The following is a 22,067-nucleotide window of genomic DNA, read 5'->3' as shown; positions in this document are numbered from 1 at the left end:
TAAAACATCCTTATTAGGACGCATAGTTCTGTTTTGGACAGAAGAATGAAGTTTGTAACTGTACTGATAATTTAATGTGTGACAGTTTTCTTCAGATGCTTACAAACATCAACATCAGCATCAACAGTTAATCTCACCTCCAAAACTCACTCAAACCACCAGAACACTTCACACACGTTTCAAAATACTGGCAACAACTGTGACTCATAACACACTGACTTAATAATCACATAGACCATTTTATCTTTGAAGTTTTAATGACTTTTTACATCAGTCAGTATTTTATTAAGAGGAATAACACCTTTTCTCTTCATTGACTCTACTAAAGTAAATGTAACAAGAATAAATCAGAAATACAGAAATTTGCTTTAATCTCCTTTATTTCTATATTATTGCATAAATTCATTTATTTGTGCAAAATAAAGATTAGCTCCAGCTCTCCTTCGTCCTCATCATTGTCTTCTTCATTCATGTTTTCACACTAAATCACTGTGAAGCTTTTTGTGTTTGGTAACGAGAATAAAAACAAGACATCTGGGTTTGGAGTGATTATTATTTCATTTTATTGTAAATATTCTGCTCAGATTTTTTACATATCAATAGAGTTACTACAAAATGCATGAAATGTTTCTAACAGTTTGTTCAGATTTTAAAATGTGCTTCAGATATAAAGAGTTTGAACGAGAAAAGAGTTCATGGATTTTGGAACATCGTGTCATTGAATATATTTTGTGTGAAAGTAATGGAAACTAATTCAAAGTGTTTCTCTGACTGATGAATGTTAGCAATAAAAAATTTGTAATAATAGTTATTTATGAAAACAAACATCCGAGTTTTTAGTCCTTGAATCACTGAAAGCAACATGTACGCGTGTGTGTGTGTGTGTGTGTGTGTGAATCTTATTTATATTTTATATCTTATATATACCTTGTTTATATCTTTTTATATGTTTTCATATTTAGTCTTATATTAATATAATTGTTTAAGTCTCATCTCTCATCTTAATCATCTCTGGTAAGAAGCTCTTTCACATTTAAATATAAGATTTGAAGGTTTATTTATGAGGAACTATCTCCTTCAGATCACGTTTCAACACTTCTGTTCTGACAGAACGAGACATTTCTCACGTTCCTTCTTGTTAAATAATAACTATACCTATATAATATTGTTTATTTCTATATATAATTATATTATTATACATTATGTTACATTATTACTGTTGGAATACAGACTATCTCATCACAGAAATGAATTGATGTATTTGTGATCTTCCTCCAGATGTCGCGCACAGAGGACTTTTATTTTGACAGGGACGTGTCACCCGGATGTGACTGGCAGTGTTACTCACAGAGGACTTTTATTTTGACAATGACGTGTCACCCGGATGTGACCAATAGTGTTTCCGGGTGGTGGACATCAGGATCGTTAGACCTCTTCTGTGTTCTCTTGTACTGGTTCTCTTGATACTGGTTCTCTGTGATGGCGGTCCGTGCCGGTCCGTGCCGGTCCCTGCTGATCTGTCTGACCCTACTGGTCTCTGCGGTCCCCCCTCTGAGAGCCTGGGACGCGGATCTGGAGCTGTTGGACCTGGTGGAGGAGATCCAGCAGAACTTCTACCAGTTCCTGTCCCTGGACCAGGTCTGTGCTAACTGCTAACGGCTTACTGTCTCCATGGTTACTGCAGCCGCTAGCTCAGTGCCACGTGCACACAAAGGAGCTAAGCTAGTTAGCAGCTGTAGCACGCCAGTGATCCACCTTAGACCTGGTCTGAACCAGTTGAACTGGTTCAGACCAGGTGACTACTGGTGCTAACGGTTAGCTCAGGCTAACAGCAGCTAACAAGTGTACTCAGATTATCAGGTAACCCGGATGTAGTTTCTCTTATTCTGTCCACCCTCAGTGATACAAACCAATAGAAACACAGTATTCATACAGGACCAATAGAAACACAGTATTCATACAGGACCAATAGAAACACAGTATTCATACAGGCAATAGAAACACAGTATTCATACAGGACCAATAGAAAGACAGTATTCATACAGGACCAATAGAAACACAGTATTCATACAGGACCAATAGAAACACAGTATTCATACAGGCAATAGAAACACAGTATTCATACAGGACCAATAGAAAGACAGTATTCATACAGGACCAATAGAAACACAGTATTCATACAGGACCAATAGAAACACAGTACTCATACAGGACCAATAGAAACACAGTATTCATACAGGACCAATAGAAACACAGTATTCATACAGGACCAATAGAAACACAGTATTCACACAGGACCAATAGAAACACAGTATTCATACAGGACCAATAGAAACAGTATTTATACAGGACCAATAGAAACAGTATTTATACAGGACCAATAGAAACACAGTATTCATACAGGACCAATAGAAACACAGTATTTATACAGGACCAATAGCAACACAGTATTCATACAGGACCAATAGAAACACAGTATTCATACAGGACCAATAGAAACAGTATTCATACAGGACCAATAGCAACACCGTATTCATACAGGACCAATAGAAACACAGTATTCATACAGGACCAATAGAAACAGTATTTATACAGGACCAATAGAAACACAGTATTCATACAGGACCAATAGAAACACAGTATTCATACAGGACCGTTTGAACTGTGTTCATCCTGAACTGGACTGGTTTGTTTATGTTTTACTTCATCCAGCCAATCCAAGTACTGCGTGTACACAAAGTAAAAACTGAAGTAAAGACTGCAGCTGAATTGACTGACTCTGTTTTGGTTGTTCAGATATTTAAATGATTCTGCTGAAGATGTTTCACATCTGAGGGGTTGGTATGTTTTTATTGACAGCATGTCTGTCCGTCTGTCTCAGGATGCTTCAGGAGCAGAGATAAAGAAGGCCTATCGACGGCTGTCTCTCTCTCTGCATCCTGACAAGAACAAAGATGAAAATGCTGAAACTCAGTTCAGACAAGTAAGAAACACTTCTCTTATTCTTAAAGATGTTATGCACAATTCACAATACACGCAACACAATACACACACAACACAATACACACAACAAAACACTACACTATCAGGATGAGTAATTAACTTAAATCTAGATAGATGGATACTTTATTCATCCCACAAAGGGAAATTTGTTTGTTACAGCAGCAAAAAATATACTAAAGCAATTAATCTACAAATCTACAAAGTGTTACAGCCAAGGTACAAACTACTGCTGTCAATAATCAATCACTGTTAAGATTTTGATGAATCAACCAAAGCAGCATCTCATGAAAACAGAACATAAGGTTCAGATCATTCAGTCTTTGTCCTTTTTGTTTTTAGCTGGTGGCCATTTATGAAGTCCTGAAGGACGAGGAGAGACGAAGCAAGTGAGTCTCACTTCTGTGCATCATGTCCAGACCTCTGCAGCTAGTCCTTAGACCCCCTTAGACCTCTGCAGCTAGTCCTTAGACCTCTGCAGCTAGTCCTTAGACCTCCTTAGACCTCTGCAGCTAGTCCTTAGACCTCCTTAGACTTCTGCAGCTAGTCCTTAGACCTCTGCAGTTAGTCCTTAGACCTCCTTAGACTTCTGCAGCTAGTCCTTAGACCTCTGCAGCTAGTCCTTAGACCTCTGCAGCTAGTCCTTAGACCTCCTTAGACCTCTGCAGCTAGTCCTTAGACCTCCTTAGACTACTGCAGCTAGTCCTTAGACCTCTGCAGTTAGTCCTTAGACCTCATTAGACCTCTGCAGCTAGTCCTTAGACCTCTGCAGCTAGTCCTTAGACCTCTGCAGCTAGTCCTTAGACCTCCTTAGACCTCTGCAGCTAGTCCTTAGACCTCCTTAGACTACTGCAGCTAGTCCTTAGACCTCTGCAGCTAGTCCTTAGACCTCATTAGACCTCTGCAGCTAGTCCTTAGACCTCTGCAGCTAGTCCTTAGACCTCTGCAGCTAGTCCATAGACCTCCTTGGACCTCTGCAGCTAGTCCTTGGACCTCTGCAGCTAGTCCTTAGACCTCTGCAGCTAGTCCTTAGACCTCTGCAGCTAGTCCTTAGACCTCTGCAGCTAGTCCTTGGACCTCCTTAGACCTCTGCAGCTAGTCCTTGGACCTCCTTAGACCTCTGCAGCTAGTCCATAGACCTCTGCAGCTAGTCCATAGTCCTCCTTAGACCTTTGTCACTAGTCTTTAGACCTCTGTCACTAGTCTATAGACCTCTGTCTTTAGACCTCTGTCACTAGTCCATAGACCTCTCTCTTTAGACCTCTGTCACTAGTCCATAGACCTCTGTCTTTAGACCTCTGTCACTAGTCCATAGACTAGGATTGTTTGTAATTAGTGCTGTATAAATAAAATGTGTATGTTTTGCAGGTATGATGATATCCTGGTGAACGGGCTTCCTGATTGGCGGCAGCCAGTGTTCTACTACAGACGAGTGAGGAAGATGAGTAATGCTGAGCTGGCCTTCCTCCTCTTCCTCATCCTCACTGTGGGACACTACGCTGTCATTTGGTCCATTTACCTGGAGAAACAGCTGGTGAGACAACATTAGAACTCATTCACCCAATCAAAGTAGGCCTGAGAATGTGATACCATTATGAATCCTCCATGTTTCCAGGATGAGCTGCTGAGTAAGAAGAAGAAAGAGAAGAAGAAGAAGCTGAGCTCCAGACCTGCTGAGGAGCTCAGGTGTATTGGCCAGGATCGGACCGACAGGTACAGCTTTGACATCACTACACTTACTGTTTATTTGGTTTATTTGTGTTATTTATTGTTTGTGTGTTTGTTGTTTCAGAGTTCACGATCGGCCACACTGGCAGGACATCCTCCCTCTGAAGCTGAGCATCTGGCTTTACCTGTCCATCAAGAACCTGCCGCAGACCATCCAGGTACTCTACCTGTCCATCTCTTTACCTGTCCATTAAAAACCTGCCACAGACCATCCAGGTACTCTAGATAGAGATAGATAGATAGATAGATAGATAGATAGATAGATAGATAGATAGATAGATATAAACTTTATTTATCCCCAGGGGGAAATTAGTTTGTAGCAGCAGCAATTTACAGAGTAAAATATAACTTATGGAATGCACAATATATACAGTACAATAAAATAACAAAGCAGATATTGAATTTGAAGGAATAGATTAATAAAAAAAATAAGATAAATAGAATAAAAAATAGAAATGCACAGTATGTACCATGATTAGAGTGGTATTAACTAGTAACTAAACAACCTGGACAGTAGAGCAAGGATCACCAACAACAAGCAACAACCGTGTAGCGCTGTTATAGTCATGTGAAGGACGATGATCTGGCCCGAGTTGTTTTATTATAAAGTCTTATTGCGGTGGGCAGGAATGTTTTTCTGAATCTGTCCTTGTGACAGCGGAGCTGGATTAGTCTGTTGGAGAAAGTGCTCCTCTGTCCCTGCAGTAGGTGGTGGAGAGGGTGGTCCGGGTTATCCAATATGGACAATAGTTTCTTCAGTGTCCTCCTCTCCACCACCTCTTCCAGATTGTCTTGTTTACAGCCAATGATGGAGCCGGCCTTCTTAACCAGTTTGTTAAGTCTGTTGGTGTCTCCGACTCCAATGCTGCTCCCCCAGCAGACTACGGCGAAGTACAGTGCACTGGCCACAACAGACTGGTAGAACATCTCCAACATCTTGCTGCACACGTTGAAGGATCGAAGTTTCCTCAAGAAATAGAGTCGAATCATCCCCTTCTTGTACACAGCGTTGATGTTGGTCTTCCAGTTCAGTCTGCTGTCGATGGAGACACCCAGGTACTTGTACTCCTCTACCATGTCCACATCCTCTCCCAGAACTCTCAGCGGTTGTGGAGCCGTCGTCTTCCTCCTGAAGTCGACCACCATCTCTCTGGTCTTGGCCACATTCAGACGCAGGTGATTTCTACCGGCCCACTCCACAAAGTCAACCACTACTGCCCTGTACTCCTCCTCCCGTCCGTCCCTTATACACCCGACCACTGCAGAGTCATCAGAGAACTTCTGCAGGTGGCATGACACAGAGTTGTACTGGAAGTTAGTGGTGTACAAGGTGAACAGGAAGGGAGACAGAACAGTTCCCTGCAGGGCTCCAATATCACTGACCACCCCATCAGACAGCACACTGCCCAGTCGGACAAACTGTGGTCTGCCCATGAGGTAGTCAGTGATCCAGGAGACGGTTGACACGTTAACCCCCACCACCCGCAGCTTCTCACTCAGCAGCACTGGTTGGATGGTGTTGAATGCACTGGAGAAATCAAAGAAAGTGATTCTCACAGAGCAACCGGATCCGTCCAGGTGCGACTGAGCTCGTTGATGGCGTCGTCCACCCCCACATGCGGCTGGTATGCAAATTGCAGAGGGTCCAGTGAGGATTTCACCTGCGGCCAGAGGTGGGCCAAGACCAGCACCTTCATCACATGTGATGTGAGGGCAACTGGTCGGTAGTCATTGAGGCCAGATGGTGTTGTCTTCTTAGGTACAGGAACCAGGCACGACGTCTTCCACAGGACCGGGACTTCCTCCTGCTTCAGGCTCAGGTTGAAGAGATGTTGCAGAACATCAGACAGCTGGATGGCGAAGGTCTTCAGGACCCTGGGGCTGATGCCATCAGGTCCCGCAGCCTTGCCTTGGTGGAGTCTCTCCAGCTGTCTTCTCACCTGGCCAGTCGTCACAGAGAGGGGGGGGAGGGGGGTCATTATGTCGGTGGTGGCAGAGCCCTTTGAAGTGGAGGGCTCTGAGTCCATGCAGATCACCAGGGGGGACAGAGGGGGAGGTGTTTGGGAGGTGTGGTGTGTGGAGGAGACAGATGAGGGCTCTGAGCTAAACCTATTGAAGAAAGAGTTTAGCTCGTTGGCCCTCTCCAGGGAGCCCCCTGGTTGTCTGCCTCCAACCTTGAAGCCGGTGTTCTGCTTCATCCCTGTCCACACCTCCTTCACGTTGTTCTGCTGGAGTTTGGCCTCCAGCTTCCTCCTGTAGGTGTCCTTGCACTCCCTGAGCTTTATCTTTATGACCTCTACCTGTCCATCTCTTTACCTGTCCATTAAAAACCTGCCACAGACCATCCAGGTACTCTACCTGCCAATCAAAAATGAAATCACTGCAGTGAAACACAACTGTAGAGTCAGTGGAGTCACCGTGGTGACGTCACCTCAACTGCCTCATCTTCACCTCATCACTCCATGACCTCATGAGTCACTCCATGAACTCATTGTGAGTCACTCATGACCTCATTGTGAGTCACTCATGACCTCATTGTGAGTCACTCCATGACCTCATTGTGAGTCACTCGCGACCTCATTGTGAGTCACTCGCGACCTCATTGTGAGTCACTCGCGACCTCGTTGTGAGTGTTTTCTGTCTCACTAAATGTCTTCTTCTGTCTCACTGAACATCCTTTTCTGTCTCACTGAACATCCTTTTCTGTCTCACTAAACGTCTTCTTCTGTCTCACTAAACGTCTTCTTCTGTCTCACTAAACGTCTTCTTCTGTCTCACTAAACGTCTTCTTCTGTCTCACTAAACGTCCTCTTCTGTCTCACTAAACGTCCTCTTCTGTCTCACTAAACGTCCTGTTCTTGTTGAGGAGCTCTGCTTTGACCGTTAATGGTTTAAAGTGGACGTGATGTGAGGCGGATCCAGCTGCACAGTCACAGGTTGACTTTAGATTTGTAAATGTCCTTTTCTGTGTTTCAGGAGGTGAAGCAGTACTATGAGGACTACCAGCAGATGAAACAGCAGCTGAGAGAAGAAGCTGAAGCAGAACAGGAAGTTGTAACAAGTAAATACTTTAAAAAAAATTTTTAACTTGTATCTGAATATGGGTTATAATTAGTGCTGGGCAACGATTACAATGTTTAATCACGATTAATCTCATTGTTATGGCAAAGTTCAATAATGAATTCAAAAGTAGTGTATTGTGCACTTTTATTTTAAAGTCCTGCTATATGAACAACAGGTCAATAACATTTGGTTTAAACACTTTAAACACATCAGGTTGTTGTTAGCAGCAGTATTCCCTTTACACAGCAGCAGTTATAACACAGTTATAATGATTCTGATCATAGATATTCAGCCGGTGTTCACAACTTTATCTTCATGTGTGTAATAGATGATATTTAAATATACTTCTTGAAAACTGCAAACCTATCTACGTCATGTTTTTATGTTTGTTAAATTCTCAGTAGTGATAACTAAATGATGCTTATTATACATATTACAAACAAAACACTTTAAAAACTCTAAAACAATAATTTAAATGAATCATTTATTTTTTTGGTATCGTGGTCAGACACATATGCAACGCTGATTACCGTAATATGTGTGGTATTTGTTATAAATGTACGTTGGTACATAGAGGGTGATAAGAAGCTGTACATGGAGGGTCTAATGGCGTGTTCACACCAAACGCGAATCATTCGCGCCGCCGGTCTCGCCAGGGACTATTTGTGTTAATTCGCGCTGGACGCGCCGGAGAGGGGGCGTGGCTTATCGCCCTGAAAGCCGTTCAACTGTCCGCCATTAACCATGGAAAAAATAACCTCTATTTCTGCTTAGTACGTGTTGTGGAAGTCACAGATATCCCGGGAAACTAAACGCCGTCATGTCTGGTTCATAACATTGTCCAGAGGAGCTCCATGGATTTTATCGAGCTGTATTCACTGTGTCTAGCAAGCCACACGTCGCTGTTTACTACAGCTGTATGAACACAAAATAAACTGATTTGGCTGTGATTTAACGGTAATAAACCGACAAAAAGGGACTCCGAAATAACTACGTAATGATGCCGATTTGTACTTGTCTTCTCAATGGAGCTCGGATATGTTAGGCTATGCTAACATTGTAGCAGCTCCACCAACAGTCAGAATAACGTCATGTAGACGTAAATACGGCAGCGTCTATTCATTGTTTGTACCATATGGTTTACACACACACATGTATACACATAGTTTGGTCCAGTCTCTATTGTTATGAGGTATCGTAGAGCTCTGGGTGAACACAGACGGCTACAGTATTTATTTCCTGATTCAACAACGGCAGGACGTCAGTGATGACAGGAGAAACATCTCAACGCTGACAGGCTATCGCGCTGGGGCGTAACGCGAATATTTCGGCGAAGTTCAAAATTTTCAACTCACGCATTTGGGGCGAATTCGCGTCAGCCGCGCCATCGCAAATTCGCGTCACTCCAGTCTCATCGTGTCTGTGCATAGACTTTGTATGTAATCTACTCGCGCAAATAATTTGCGCCGCGTTTGGTGTGAATGCACCATTAGGACCCAGGGGAATGTAGCTGAAGGAAACAGGACGAGACGGAAGAGACGCCACACAAACTGCTATTCACTGCTCGCTGCCAGCCGGTCGGCCGCCCGGTTCTTCTGTTAAATATGTCCGCTTAATAATTTTTAAAAAACTGCATTAACGCGCTATAAAAGAATTGTCGGCGTTTATTAATTAATGCGTTAACGCAATAATAACGTGTTAACTTGCCCAGCAATAGTTATAATGTATGAATATTATATTAATATGGGTTATAATAGCTTCCACAGCACCACATGTTTGTATTTCCTGTCTCAGCCATGAGATGTAACTGAACTTCCTGTCTGTTCAGGAGAGAAGAGGCCGAAGGTCAAGAAGCCGAAGGTGGAGTTCCCTGTTTACGAGCTGTCTTCAGAGAACCTGAACAGTCCAGGTTATGACCAGGCCACGTCCATCGAGGACATCGAGGACCAGATGGACGACTGGCTGCAGGACCGCGGAGCTGCAAAGAAGAAGGTCTGATATTATTCATCAGTTATTAGTCCGATAACTGTTCTTATCAGGAAGATTAAACCAGAACATCTGATGGAGAACAAACCTTTTAATCACTGATCTTCATACATGTCTTCAGACCTTCAGTCTAAATGTCCTCAGACTAAAGTGAACTATAGATGATGTCACTGTCTCTTTATGTCCTCAGACTAAAATGAACTACAGATGATGTCACTGTCTCTTTATGTCCTCAGACTAAAATGAACTACAGATGATGTCACTGACTCTTTATTTATGTCCTCATACTAAAGTGAACTACAGATGATGTCACTGTCTCTTTATGTCCTCAGACTAAAGTGAACTACAGATGATGTCACTGTCTCTTTATGTCCTCAGACTAAAGTGAACTACAGATGATGTCACTGACTCTTTATTTATGTCCTCAGACTAAAGTGAACTATAGATGATGTCACTGTCTATTTATTTATATCCTCAGACTGCAGACTGGACAGAGGACGAGCTCAGCCTCCTCAGCAGGTTGATGGTTAAATTCCCTGGAGGATCTCCGGGTCGCTGGGAGAAGATTGCTCATGAACTGGGAAGATCTGTGTCTGATGTAAGTTTGTTAATACTGGTTTAAAACCAGTGAAGTGTTAGACAGATATCAGAATCTGTTATTCAGGGTCATGATGATCAGGGTTCAGTTCTCAAAGGGTCAGTAAACAAGATTCAATGTGTTAATGGTTCTGTTGATGGAACATCAAATATTAAATGTTCCAAAAGATAAACTGACTCAATCTGTTTTCTTCAACAGGTGACGACTAAAGTCAAACAGGTGAAAAACAATGTGAGCAACACCTCAGGTAAACTCAACTGTGTTCTACTGTCACCTTCGGGTTCTGTTGTCAGTATCATGTTCTACTGTTATTATCAGGTTCTACTGTCAGTATCGGGTTCTACTGTCAGTATCGGGTTCTACTGTCAGTATCGGGTTCTACTGTCATTATCGGGTTCTACTGTTATCATGTTCTACTGTTAGTATCACGTTCTACTGTTATCAGGTTCTACTGTTATCAGGTTCTACTGTCAGTATCAGGTTCTACTGTTATCAGGTTCTACTGTCAGTATCAGGTTCTACTGTTATCAGGTTATACTGTCAGTATCAGGTTCTACTGTCAGTATCAGGTTCTACTGTTATCAGGTTTTACTGTTATCAGGTTTTACTGTTTTTATCAGGTTCTACTGTCAGTATCAGGTTATACTGTTATCAGGTTCTACTGTTATTATCATGTTCTACTGTCAGTATAGGGTAGGGCTGGGCAGTATGACCAAAAATGCATATCACGGTATTTTGTAAGATTCTGGCGGTTTCACGGTATATCACGGTATTATTTTTTTCACGTTAAAGCATTAATTAATTAACGCCGAAAAGAAACGGCTGGCCAATGAGCGGTGAACAGCTGTTTGTGTGGCGTGTCTTCTGTTCCGTCACTTCCTGTTTCCTTCACCTACATTCCCCTGGGTCCTAAGCCCCTCCATGGAAAGAAACAGGATTAGCCTTCTGGCTACGAGCGCCCCCCAATTGAGGGTACCCCAAAATCAAATGCGGAAAATAGCATGATTATTAGCCAGTAGTGTGGACACGGCCACTTTTTTTTTTGGATGAAATAGCAACGTGTGGACAACAACATCATATAAGTCACTTATTATAAACTCCAAAGACAACTATAGGCTACTCATATAAGTATAACAATATCGTGGCATAAAAGCACCAAATCCGGGCCAGAAATCGGCGCTATGAGTACAGTAAATCAATGTTTGTACCCTCATGCTAACAGCTACCCAGTCATACAAAGCATTTATTAGCATTAGCACACGTGGCGGAACACGTAACTAACTTCTGTTTTACGATCCGTAGAAGCACTAAACCGTTGTGGATGATCAAACGTACCTTCATGCTGAACTTCGCCGACAAAAATCGTGGTTATGCGCCCAAGTTTTCTCTAAATATGGATAATAACGTCGCGGAATTTCCGTTCCAAAGCTGTAGTCATTGCTGCCAACTGCATACTGTTGACTTCCGACTTGTTTCCAGAATAAGAGCGGTCAAGGGGGCTTGGGCGAGTGGTCAGACTGCCTGCGACCGGAAATTTCCGCCGGGGTACACGCCTCACTTCTGGCAACTTTATTGTACGAAATCTTTTGACGATCGCCACCAAATTTGGCATGAGTCTTCCTAAGACGATGACGCGTCTAAAGAGGGGTTGTTTTTGGAAATCGACCGAGGATAGGCTGAGATCCAGCCACACACACACCCATGCAATGAGAAAATCCTACAGATGACAGCCAAAACTGGCTCTGATGATGTTATGAATATGAATATGATTCCTATTATCTGTATTTGGATGTATTGAATCATATGAGTGATAAAGAAAGTGAAATATATAGTTATATAGTGTATAAAAGTACAATGTAAGAGCTGCAACAGCTGGTTCGAAAATGATGACCTCGCCTGACCCCTTTGTAATAAAAACCTCTTATTATTCACTTTATTCCACTCTAACCATTTTGTAATAACTACTGATCAGTTATGCTATGACTTGGGAAAGTTTTTAGGGATCATACTGCATTATTTCAATAACTTTTTATCACTGAAAGTGCATTTTTTCCAGGCGGAGCTGAATGTTTTCAATTTCAGCTGTGTAATCTCTTATTTTTCTATATTAACCAGTAACATATACACCAATCAATGTATATCAACACATCTCACAAGTGTTACCAGTATTCTAGCATCAAAATTATTAAAATAGACCTTGTAGTTTGGGTAGTGTACTCAAAGGAGTAGGAGTATGCAATTTCCGAGCAGGGGGCTAAAAACAGGCCTAGTAGTTAAAAGGTTAAACCGTAGGATTTAGTTTTTAGTAGGTGTTGTTTAGGTTTATTTCTTTGGTTATTTTTATATATATATATATACATTCTTTTATTTTATTATTTGTTTTATTTTATTATCAGAACAGTGAAGAAAAGGTTACCCTGAAAATGCACACTCTGGTACACTAGGTGGCGGTATGCACCTATGCAAGTTGGTTGCGATCCGCCAATGGAATTTAAAGAAGAAGAAACCCCTCCATGTACAGCTTCTTATCACCCTCCATGTACCAACGTACATTTATAACAAATACCACACATATTACGGTAATCAGCGTTGCATATGTATCTGACCTAAATACCTTTTGTTGTTCAGTCTGTGTTCATCCTGCATCGCTCTGTTCTGTTCTTTAATGTAACGTTACTGGAGCAACAGAGCCTCTCCCAGCTGTTAGCAGACTGTTGTTAACGAGCTTTACCCAGCATGCAGTTCGGCGGTGAAATTTTATAAATGTACAATTATTAGTGCTGCAAATTGTTTGTGTCACAAACTGTTGTGTCGTGGTGTTTTGCCCTGTAAAGAGCGTTAGTTGTGGGTTGTTAATTGTTATTAATACAGGTAAGAGAACTAGCTCCGACCGTAACACTACCAGCTGCGAACAATATATTTTGCTGCCTGTTGAAGAGAGACAGAAGTTGTTTCGGCTGTGCACCGGTATGATGGTATATGAAAAATTCATATCATACGGGAAATTAATACCGTTTGAACCGGTATACTGCCCAGCCCTAGTATCAGGTTCTACTGTTATTATCAGGTTCTACTGTTATTATCATCTTCTACTGTCAGTATCAGGTTCTACTGTTATTATCAGGTTCTACTGTTAGTATCATGTTCTACTGTTATTATCGGGTTCTACTGTTAGTATCGGGTTCTACTGTTAGTATCGGGTTCTACTGTTATTATCAGGTTCTTCTGTCAGTATCAGGTTCTACTGTTATCAGGTTCTGCTGTCAGTATCAGGTTCTACTGTCGGTATCAGGTTCTCCTGTTCTTCCAAAGTTCTACCATCAGGTCTAGTTAACCTTGGTGTCTGTGTTTTAGGTCTGGTGAAGCTGTCGGATCTGAAGGGACCTCTTTTTCCTGTGAGGTCATTTCCTGTTCCTGACAAGCTGATGACTCAGAGAGTGGGAGGAGCCTGTGAGCAGCAGGAGGAGGAAGAGGAAGAAGAAGAAGAAGAAGAAGAAGCAGCTCCAGCTGTCAGAAGGAGGAACCGGAAGTCAGCAGCAGAGGGAGAGGAGCTTAAAGTCAGAGGTCGTCGGCAGAGAGATTTTGACCCAACGGCATCAGTGGAGGAGGAGGAGGAGGAGGAGGAGGAGGAGGCGGAGCCTCAGGAGAACAAAGTGGAACCCACAATCTGGACTCAGAACCAACAGAAGCTGCTGGAACTCGCTCTGCAACAGTTTCCCAGAGGAACAGCAGAGCGCTGGGATCGCATCGCCAAGGTGGTCCCTGGGAAGACTAAGGTGAGACCGGAGACAGGTAGAAAGGTAGACGGTCTACCTGTCTCTCTGTAGGCAGGTAAACGGTCTCTCTGTAGGCAGGTAAACGGTCTACCTGTCTATCTGTTGGCAGGTAGACCGTCTATCTGTTGGCAGGTAGACCGTCTATCTGTTGGCAGGTAGACCGTCTATCTGTTGGCAGGTAGACCGTCTATCTGTTGGCAGGTAGACCGTCTATCTGTTGGCAGGTAGACCGTCTATCTGTTGGCAGGTAGACCGTCTATCTGTTGGCAGGTAGACCGTCTATCTGTTGGCAGGTAGACCGTCTATCTGTAGGCAGGTAGACCGTCTATCTGTAGGCAGGTAGACCGTCTATCTGTAGGCAGGTAGACCGTCTATCTGTAGGCAGGTAGACCGTCTATCTGTAGGCAGGTAGACCGTCTATCTGTAGGCAGGTAGACCGTCTATCTGTAGGCAGGTAGACCGTCTATCTGTAGGCAGGTAGACCGTCTATCTGTAGGCAGGTAGACCGTCTATCTGTTGGCAGGTAGACCGTCTATCTGTTGGCAGGTAGACCGTCTATCTGTTGGCAGGTAGACCGTCTATCTGTTGGCAGGTAGACCGTCTATCTGTTGGCAGGTAGACCGTCTATCTGTTGGCAGGTAGACCGTCTATCTGTAGGCAGGTAGACCGTCTATCTGTAGGCAGGTAACCAGGTAGACCTGATGGCTGATTCATTGATTGGTTATCTAACTTTATTTAACCACTAAAGAGATGTTACAGAAGCTATGAGACAGACTTGTGGTTAACTAGAAGAACATCTGGAGACCAAACGGGTTTTAAATGTAGTCATTTCATCTGAGACAAAACCCATTGAGTTGCACAAAGTCGTCATTGGAGACGTGAGTTCTGGTGTATCTTCTTCGTTCAGACTCGGACTTACTTACACATGAAGCTGGGATTGATTGATGACCCATCAGCTCTCTACCAATAACTAACTGACCAATGACGGTTCACCTCGTTGTCTTTTCATGTCGGTTGTGAGGAAACATTGTCTGGAATTAGAAGTTGCAGCAGGAAGCCTCCAAAGTGTTAAAAACGTGTATTTCATGTCTGAGCCTGAACCAATCCCTGCTTTTCCTTCATGAGTCATCTAACGATGTGCCAGAACTTCCTTGTTCTCCATAGTCTCCCCAAACTCTTCCCACACCCAGATCAGACAGTCCATTCCTCCCAATCATCTCCAGGGTTCTCCATCGGTACTCTCTAGAATGCCACCCAGAGACTCCAAGAAGACCGGGTACTCAAACAATAGTCAGAGACTCACAGTTTTATAGAGGCGACACTCTGGTTCTCCACACCTCTCACCCTGGAGAACCCTGAAAAGGAGTCCAGCCCCTCTGAATGTGAACCCAACTATATCCAGCTCACATTACTCGACCCCAAAGCTCTCCTTCCGGTGGTCCACAGGTCGGCGGCTCTATAAAAGACACCCCCCCCCCCCCCCCCCCCCCCCAAATGGAAGAATGAACCCTAACCCCAGTAGATTTGAGCCGTACAACTGAATTATTATTATTATTGTAACATAATAATAATAATTGAATGAACATTTAACTGATCTGTGTGTTTGTTTTTCAGGAGGAGTGTATGATTCGTTACAAGATGCTAGCGGAGCTCGTTCAGAAGAAGAAACAGAATAAAAGTTGATTGAAGGAACTGAGCACTGACTCCTACTGCTGTGACCTCTGACCTCCTGACGGGTGGGTCACCTGACGGGTCAATGACTGTGTGACCTGTAACTTGTGTGTCAGGTTCAATGTCAGCATTGTTATATTTTTCTCTCCAGGTGAGCTCCCTCCTGATTGGACTGAATCGTTTAGTTTTGTTCTATGTTACGTGGCGTCTCACCTTCTCAGGTGTTTTATAATTAATGTGTCAAAGGAAGAAGAAAACCTCTGACCTCATAGCTTCATGTGCCTTAATACATACAGCATGCTGTCAATCAACCTCTGTTCAACTAATCAATAAAAAGTATTTATTATCTCCTGCAGTTTGGTTTTATTGTCAATGTGCTGTCTTTTAGTATTGTTTTCATGATCAATAATGTATTATACTTGATCAATATATAATGTATCACATGTTCACATGATTATACGTGATCAATATATAATGTATCACATGTTTACATGATTATACTTGATCAATATATAATGTATCACATGTTTACATGATTATACGTGATCAATATATAATGTATCACATGTTTACATGATTATACTTGATCAATAAATAATGTATCACATGTTTACATGATTATACATGATCAATATATAATGTATCACATGTTTACATGATTATACTTGATCAATATATAATGTATCACATGTTTACATGATTATACTTGATTAATAAATAATGTATCACATGTTTACATGATTATACGTGATCAATATATAATGTATCACATGTTTACATGATTATACTTGATCAATATATAATGTATCACATGTTTACATGATTATACTTGATTAATATATAATGTATCACATGTTTACATGATTATAATTGATCAATATATAATGTATCACATGTTTACATGATGGCTCACACAATGTCCACAGTGTCGGCCTTGAGAGCAACAGAGATTGGAGTGTGACGCAGCGGAGAGGAAATAGATACACAGACTGAAAACGATAGACCCCGACGGTCTTAATGAAAAATATTAAGTGTGTATTCATTTTTTAACCCGTTTTTTTAACCTCTTTTAATAACAAACCACTTCCTGATCTCCATGTCCCCACCCCCACAGGTCCATTAATCGACGACCCCGTCTGCAGTGCGATCACCCTTTTCTCCCTTGTTTATATATGTCTTTTAATCCTTCTTTTTTTCCTCCTTAAATCATTTTAGGCACCCCTCTACCGTATAACCACATGAAATATCTAATATTTATATCTAAGTAACTATTTTAAAATATTTATTCTACATTATTTATTAAATAATTTTTACAAACTGTATCAAACCTTGTGTGCCTTTACATTTTTGCATGTTTTAACCAAATTACTTTCCTTCTATTCCTTTATATAATTTCTTCTAGATATACACGGTAGGGGGTTTGCCACATATTAATTGAAATTAAAGCTGCGAGCAGCGATGAACGGGCCCTCGCACCTTCCCGCGTCTCGGGGGTACTGGCGGGACGCTGGCAGAAGCGGCCATAAATATCTGCGACCATCAGACAGCGTGCCCACAAGTTAGACATATTTTTAATGCTTGGACTGTGTGACGCTGGAAATTATGTAGTGCAAATATTCCACCAGTTCCTGTATCCACTTTGTGGCGCTAGAGAACACGCGCAAACATGCATTGTGTTGCTCTACATCAAGTATAGACCACATCATGTAAATGTCATATAAATCGGACTCAGTTTGAAACATAACACTGTCTTCCTGTTGCCAGTAGGTGGCGCTATGACTTTGAGTGAAAATTGGCTTGTAGACATCCTCAGGCCATGACTGTTATCAAATATGGCAAGTTTGGGACATATTTGAGCAAGTCCAGTGGAGTTACATCAGCTTGTTGTTTAATAGCGAATCACCTACAATGGCCGCCACGTCACGGCTACGCCATTCTATCAAACGTAAAGCTTTGAGTAACTTTTAATTGCAAAGGTCTTTAGATTATACTGACCAAATTTGAAAAGGATCTGACAAAGTCTCTAGGAGGAGTTCGTTAAAGTATAGCGACTAGAAATCATGGGAATATTCACACAAAAATCAAAATGGCCGACTTCCTGTTCATTTTAGAGCATTATCCCAAGACACTTTTTTTTAAGTCTTCATGTGATACATGTTCCTACCAAATTTCATACATGTAGGTCAAACGTAGTGCTGGGGCTGCGTTTTGTGGAGTTACATCCGGGTTGTTGTTTAACGGCGAATTACGTAAAATGGCCGCCACGCCACGGCTACACCATTCCATCAAACGTAAAGCTTTGAGTAACTTTTAATAGCAAAGGTCTTTAGATTATACTGACCAAATTTGAAAATGATCTGACAACGTCCCTAGGAGGAGTTCGTTAAAGTATAGTGACTAGAAATCATGGGGAAATTCACACAAAAATCAAAATGGCCGACTTCCCGTTAATTTTAGAGCATGGTCCCAAGACACTTTTTTTTAAGTCTTCATGTGATACATGTGCCTACCAAATTTCATACATGTAGGTCAAACGTAGTGCTGGAGCTGCGATTTTGAATATTTGTAGGGGGCGCTATCGAGGCAATTTGAAAGAGTCAAGCCAAAATGCCATATGAAATATTTATTTCCATCACCTATGACACCTGTGCAAAATTCCAAGGCTTGTTGAGCATCCTAAGTCACAGAAAAACACAACTCACAATATTCATGTTGAAGCATTATCAATGTCTTATGGCTTAGCTTACCAAATTTGAGACTGATCTGGGCAACTTCCTAGTCGGAGTACATCAAAGTATAAAACTTGTCATTTCCTTTTGCCAGTAGGTGGCGCTATGACTTTGTGAAAATGTTGCCATGGAAATGTGCTCAGGCCTGGACCAGCATCATGCATAACAATATTGGGGCAGATTGAATAAAGTACCTTGGAGTTACAACAACTTCCTCTTTCATGGCGAACAGCACAAAATGTGCGTGACATGGGCGCCACATAAAACGAAGGTCGTTCAATGTCAGTAGACCATTTTTGTAACTTTTCATCATTAATGTCTTTAGATCATCTTGACCAAATTTGAAGTTGATCGTATAAATTCTGTGGGAGGAGTTCGTTAAAGTACAATGCCTGAAAACGATGAAAAATGCCTAAAAATGCAAAGAAATGGGAGTATTACTGCATCGCCCCCTAGTGGTTGTATGGAATGTAAATTTGAGGGCATATTACAGGACACAATGTGAACATATGCGACAGATTTCGTGAGGATAGGCCACATAGTTTTGAAGTTATATATATTGCTGTAGAAGGCCACGCCCCTATGAAATTCATTGGTCCATATATTCTTAATGCAATAAGATATCAACAAGATTTTCATAATTTTTGATGATATAGATCCAATAATGATTCACATCAAATTTAGGGTCCCAAGAGGATTTTTTTTAGAACTCATTCAGTTGCACATGTCCGTAAAATTTTAAGTCATTTGGACATACGGGCTGTCGGGGCTTGCATTTCCAACTTCTAGGGGGTACTAGCGAGCAATTTTAATAAAATATCAAATTTTCCCGCATTCCTGATATGCTTGCCAAATATGGGGATGTTGGGGACATGATAAAGCCCCCAAAATGGCGTTTCATTCGAGAGAAAAAGAATAATAATAATAATTCCTACAGTTTCAATAGGGACCTCGCGGCCCGACGTCGGTGCTCGGGCCCTAATAATAATAATAAACATTAGAATAACAATAGGTCCTCTGCTCCGACTACGTCGGTGCTCGGGCCCTAATAATAATAATAAACAATCGAATAACAATAGGTCCTCCGCTCCGACTACGTCGGTGCTCGGGCCCTAATAATAAACAATCGAATAACAATAGGTCCTCCGCTCCGACTACGTCGGTGCTCGGGCCCTAATAATAATTCCTACAGTTTCAACAGGGACCTCGCGGCCCGACGTTGTCGGTGCTCGGGCCCTAAATATTAATATTTGTATCTGTAATATAACACCCTTTCATTATCGCACGCAGACAGCAGCAGCAGCAGCAGGAAGTGACGCCACACAAACACAGCTGTTCACCGCTTGCTGCCCGGTTCTTGTGTTAAAAATGTCCGCTTAATAATAATAAAAGAAAAACTGCGTTAACGCGTGATAAAATAATTGTCGGTGTTAATTAATGAATGCGTTAACGCGATAATAACACGTTAACTTGCCCAGCACTAATATTATTATTTATTTTGTATATATTTCTACTTCTTTGTGATTTAATGTATTTATACTAAGGAAACACCTATGTATTAGTGTGCTTTTATACTGTTTTATCTCAAACCAAAACCCATTGTCCCAGCCAATATTCAACCAATAAACCCCTTCTGTAAAAACTGTTATTTTTGGACGGTACCTTTAACTTACCCAACTTTTACAGGAACCTCCACCGGTATGGAAGCCCATTTCCGCAGCAAAAAAATAAAATAATAATAATTCTTATTATTATTTTATTTTGCTGGCGGAAAAAGTTTTCAAAAAATAAACTGATTTAATTTTTTATTTTTTTAAAACTTTTTTTACACTAGCATAAAACAAAAAAACACTTTGGGTGCATCCATCTGTAACCATAACACTGACCAGATGTTTCCAGTTGCTATAGAAAGTCAAAATGATGAGATACTTTAACACAGCAGTCATAGAAGCAGCTCTTCATAGTTACGATACGTTTGACATATACATGGATTGTGAGTACATTGAAGACTTCTTTAAACGTGGCTTTACAACACATGAAATACTTCATTGTTGATGTTTCACATGGATTACTGAGCAATAAAAACCCTTGAATAGACTTTTAAGCAAGAAGCAGCTCTGGAGTATAAAGAATAAAACCAATGTGGCTGAGGTGAAGACCTTCAATAAACAGCAACTGGAACCTTTTTTTTTTTTTTTTTTGCTGGCAGAAAAAATGTTTTAAAAAAATAAAAAATTTTAATCTTTTTTTTTTCGGGGGTGGAAATGGGCTTCCATAACAAAGACTCTTTGTTAACTTTCAGTTTCAATGTTTTTGTTTCAAATAATGATTTAATCCACACTCCGGACCGGGAGGTGGCGGTAATGAGCCAATGAGGTGGAGGATAACAGAAGAAGAAGAAGAAGAAGAAGAAGAATAAGAAGGAAGCCTCCAGTTCCTCGTTCCATTCGGGTCAGAAGAAGAAGAAGACGGAGCTTCCGTTAGCATTAGCATTAGCTGTGCAGTTATTATATTTGGAGACGAACCTGCGGATTAAAGTGCACACGTCACTGCTGCCGTAAGTCGACGTCACGTTTGTTTTCTGAACGTTTTAAATGTTTTAATAGAAGAAGAAGAACTTCAGAGCTAAAGGAAGCTAACTGGTGACGTCACATAGTTAGCATCAGAGCTAACAAGTGTTTGAAGGTTTATATTAAAGTTCATATTCAGACTTTTATAATGTGTTTGAAGGGTTAAACAGTAAATATTTATTATTTAGATATAACATAAACTCTTCTTCAGTCACTTATTATTATTATTATTATTATTATTATTATTATTATTATTATATGATCATCATAAAGTAAACATTCAGTATAATAATGAGTAAAATACACAGTCTGTTAAACTAATAATTAACCAGACCAGGTGCGTCTGTTTGTCTTCAGGCGTGTCTGTTTGTCCTCAGGCGTGTCTGTTTGTCCTCAGGTGTGTCTGTCTGTCCGTCTGTCCTCAGGTCCGTCTGTCTGTCTTCATGTCTGTCCGTTTGTCCTCAGGTGTGTCTGTCTGTCCTCAGGTCCATCTGTCTGTCTGTTTGTCTTCAGGTGTGTGTGTGTCTGTTTGTCTTCAGGTGTGTGTGTCTGTCTGTCCTCAGGTGTGTCTGTCTGTCCTCAGGTGTGTCTGTCTGTCCTCAGGTGTGTCTGTCTGTCCGTCTGTCTGTCCTCAGGTGTGTCTGTCTGTCCTCAGGTGTGTCTGTCCTCAGGTCCGTCTGTCTGTCTGTTTGTCCTCAGGTCTGTCTGTCTGTCCTCAAGTCTGTCTGTCTGTCCTCAGGTGTGTCTGTGTGTCTTCAGGTCCGTCTGTTTGTCCTCAGGTCCGTCTGTTTGTCCTCAGGTCCGTCTGTTTGTCCTCAGGTCCGTCTGTCTGTCTTCGGGTGCGTCTGTCTGTCTTCGGGTGCGTCTGTCTGTCTTCGGGTGCATCTGTCTGTCTTCGGGTGCGTCTGTCCGTCTTCGGGTGCGTCTGTCCGTCTTCGGGTGCGTC

General features: G+C 41.7%; 2 protein-coding genes across 3 annotated transcripts in view; both read left to right on the top strand.

The window, feature by feature from the left end:
* Positions 1-1,387: 1,387 nt before the first annotated feature.
* dnajc1 (DnaJ (Hsp40) homolog, subfamily C, member 1) lies at positions 1,388-16,170 on the top strand. 2 transcript variants are annotated; one of them, XM_076077469.1, is made up of 13 exons: positions 1,388-1,638; positions 2,882-2,983; positions 3,343-3,389; positions 4,369-4,534; positions 4,616-4,713; positions 4,793-4,886; positions 5,515-5,784; positions 7,705-7,789; positions 9,620-9,783; positions 10,256-10,375; positions 10,574-10,622; positions 13,730-14,151; positions 15,766-16,170. In XM_076077469.1, exons 1-13 carry the CDS (start codon positions 1,480-1,482, stop codon positions 15,832-15,834), a joined length of 1,845 nt encoding a protein of 614 aa, XP_075933584.1. In that variant the 5' UTR covers positions 1,388-1,479; the 3' UTR covers positions 15,835-16,170. The 2 variants fall into 2 exon arrangements, with proteins under 2 accessions (XP_075933584.1, XP_075933585.1); XM_076077470.1 differs by lacking the exon at positions 5,515-5,784 and having other exon boundaries at positions 1,389-1,638.
* Positions 16,171-20,951: 4,781 nt separating this feature from the next.
* Positions 20,952-22,067, top strand: part of cunh7orf25 (chromosome unknown C7orf25 homolog) — a 2,638-nt gene continuing 1,522 nt past the window's right edge. Inside the window, exon 1 of the mRNA XM_076077473.1 lies at positions 20,952-21,108. The gene's annotated coding sequence lies outside the window, so the exon portion shown is untranslated. The remainder of the gene's footprint in view (positions 21,109-22,067) is intronic.

This window comes from Anarhichas minor, unplaced genomic scaffold (genome assembly GCF_050575085.1).
Source record: "Anarhichas minor isolate MPS153535 unplaced genomic scaffold, ASM5057508v1 ptg000059l, whole genome shotgun sequence".
NCBI lineage: Eukaryota > Metazoa > Chordata > Actinopteri > Perciformes > Anarhichadidae > Anarhichas > Anarhichas minor.
The sequence above is the reverse complement of the archived record's forward strand: the minus strand, read 5'-3'. Positions and strand labels throughout refer to the sequence as shown.

Coding starts and splice junctions, on each gene's coding strand:
- dnajc1 (XM_076077469.1), top strand. CDS start 1,480: ATGGCGGTCCGTGCCGGTCCGTGCCGGTCCCTGCTGATCTGTCTGACC. Junction 2,984..3,342: donor CTGAAACTCAGTTCAGACAA/GTAAGAAACACT, acceptor TTTTGTTTTTAG/CTGGTGGCCATTTATGAAGT. Junction 4,887..5,514: donor ACCTGCCGCAGACCATCCAG/GTACTCTACCTG, acceptor CACCTCTTCCAG/ATTGTCTTGTTTACAGCCAA.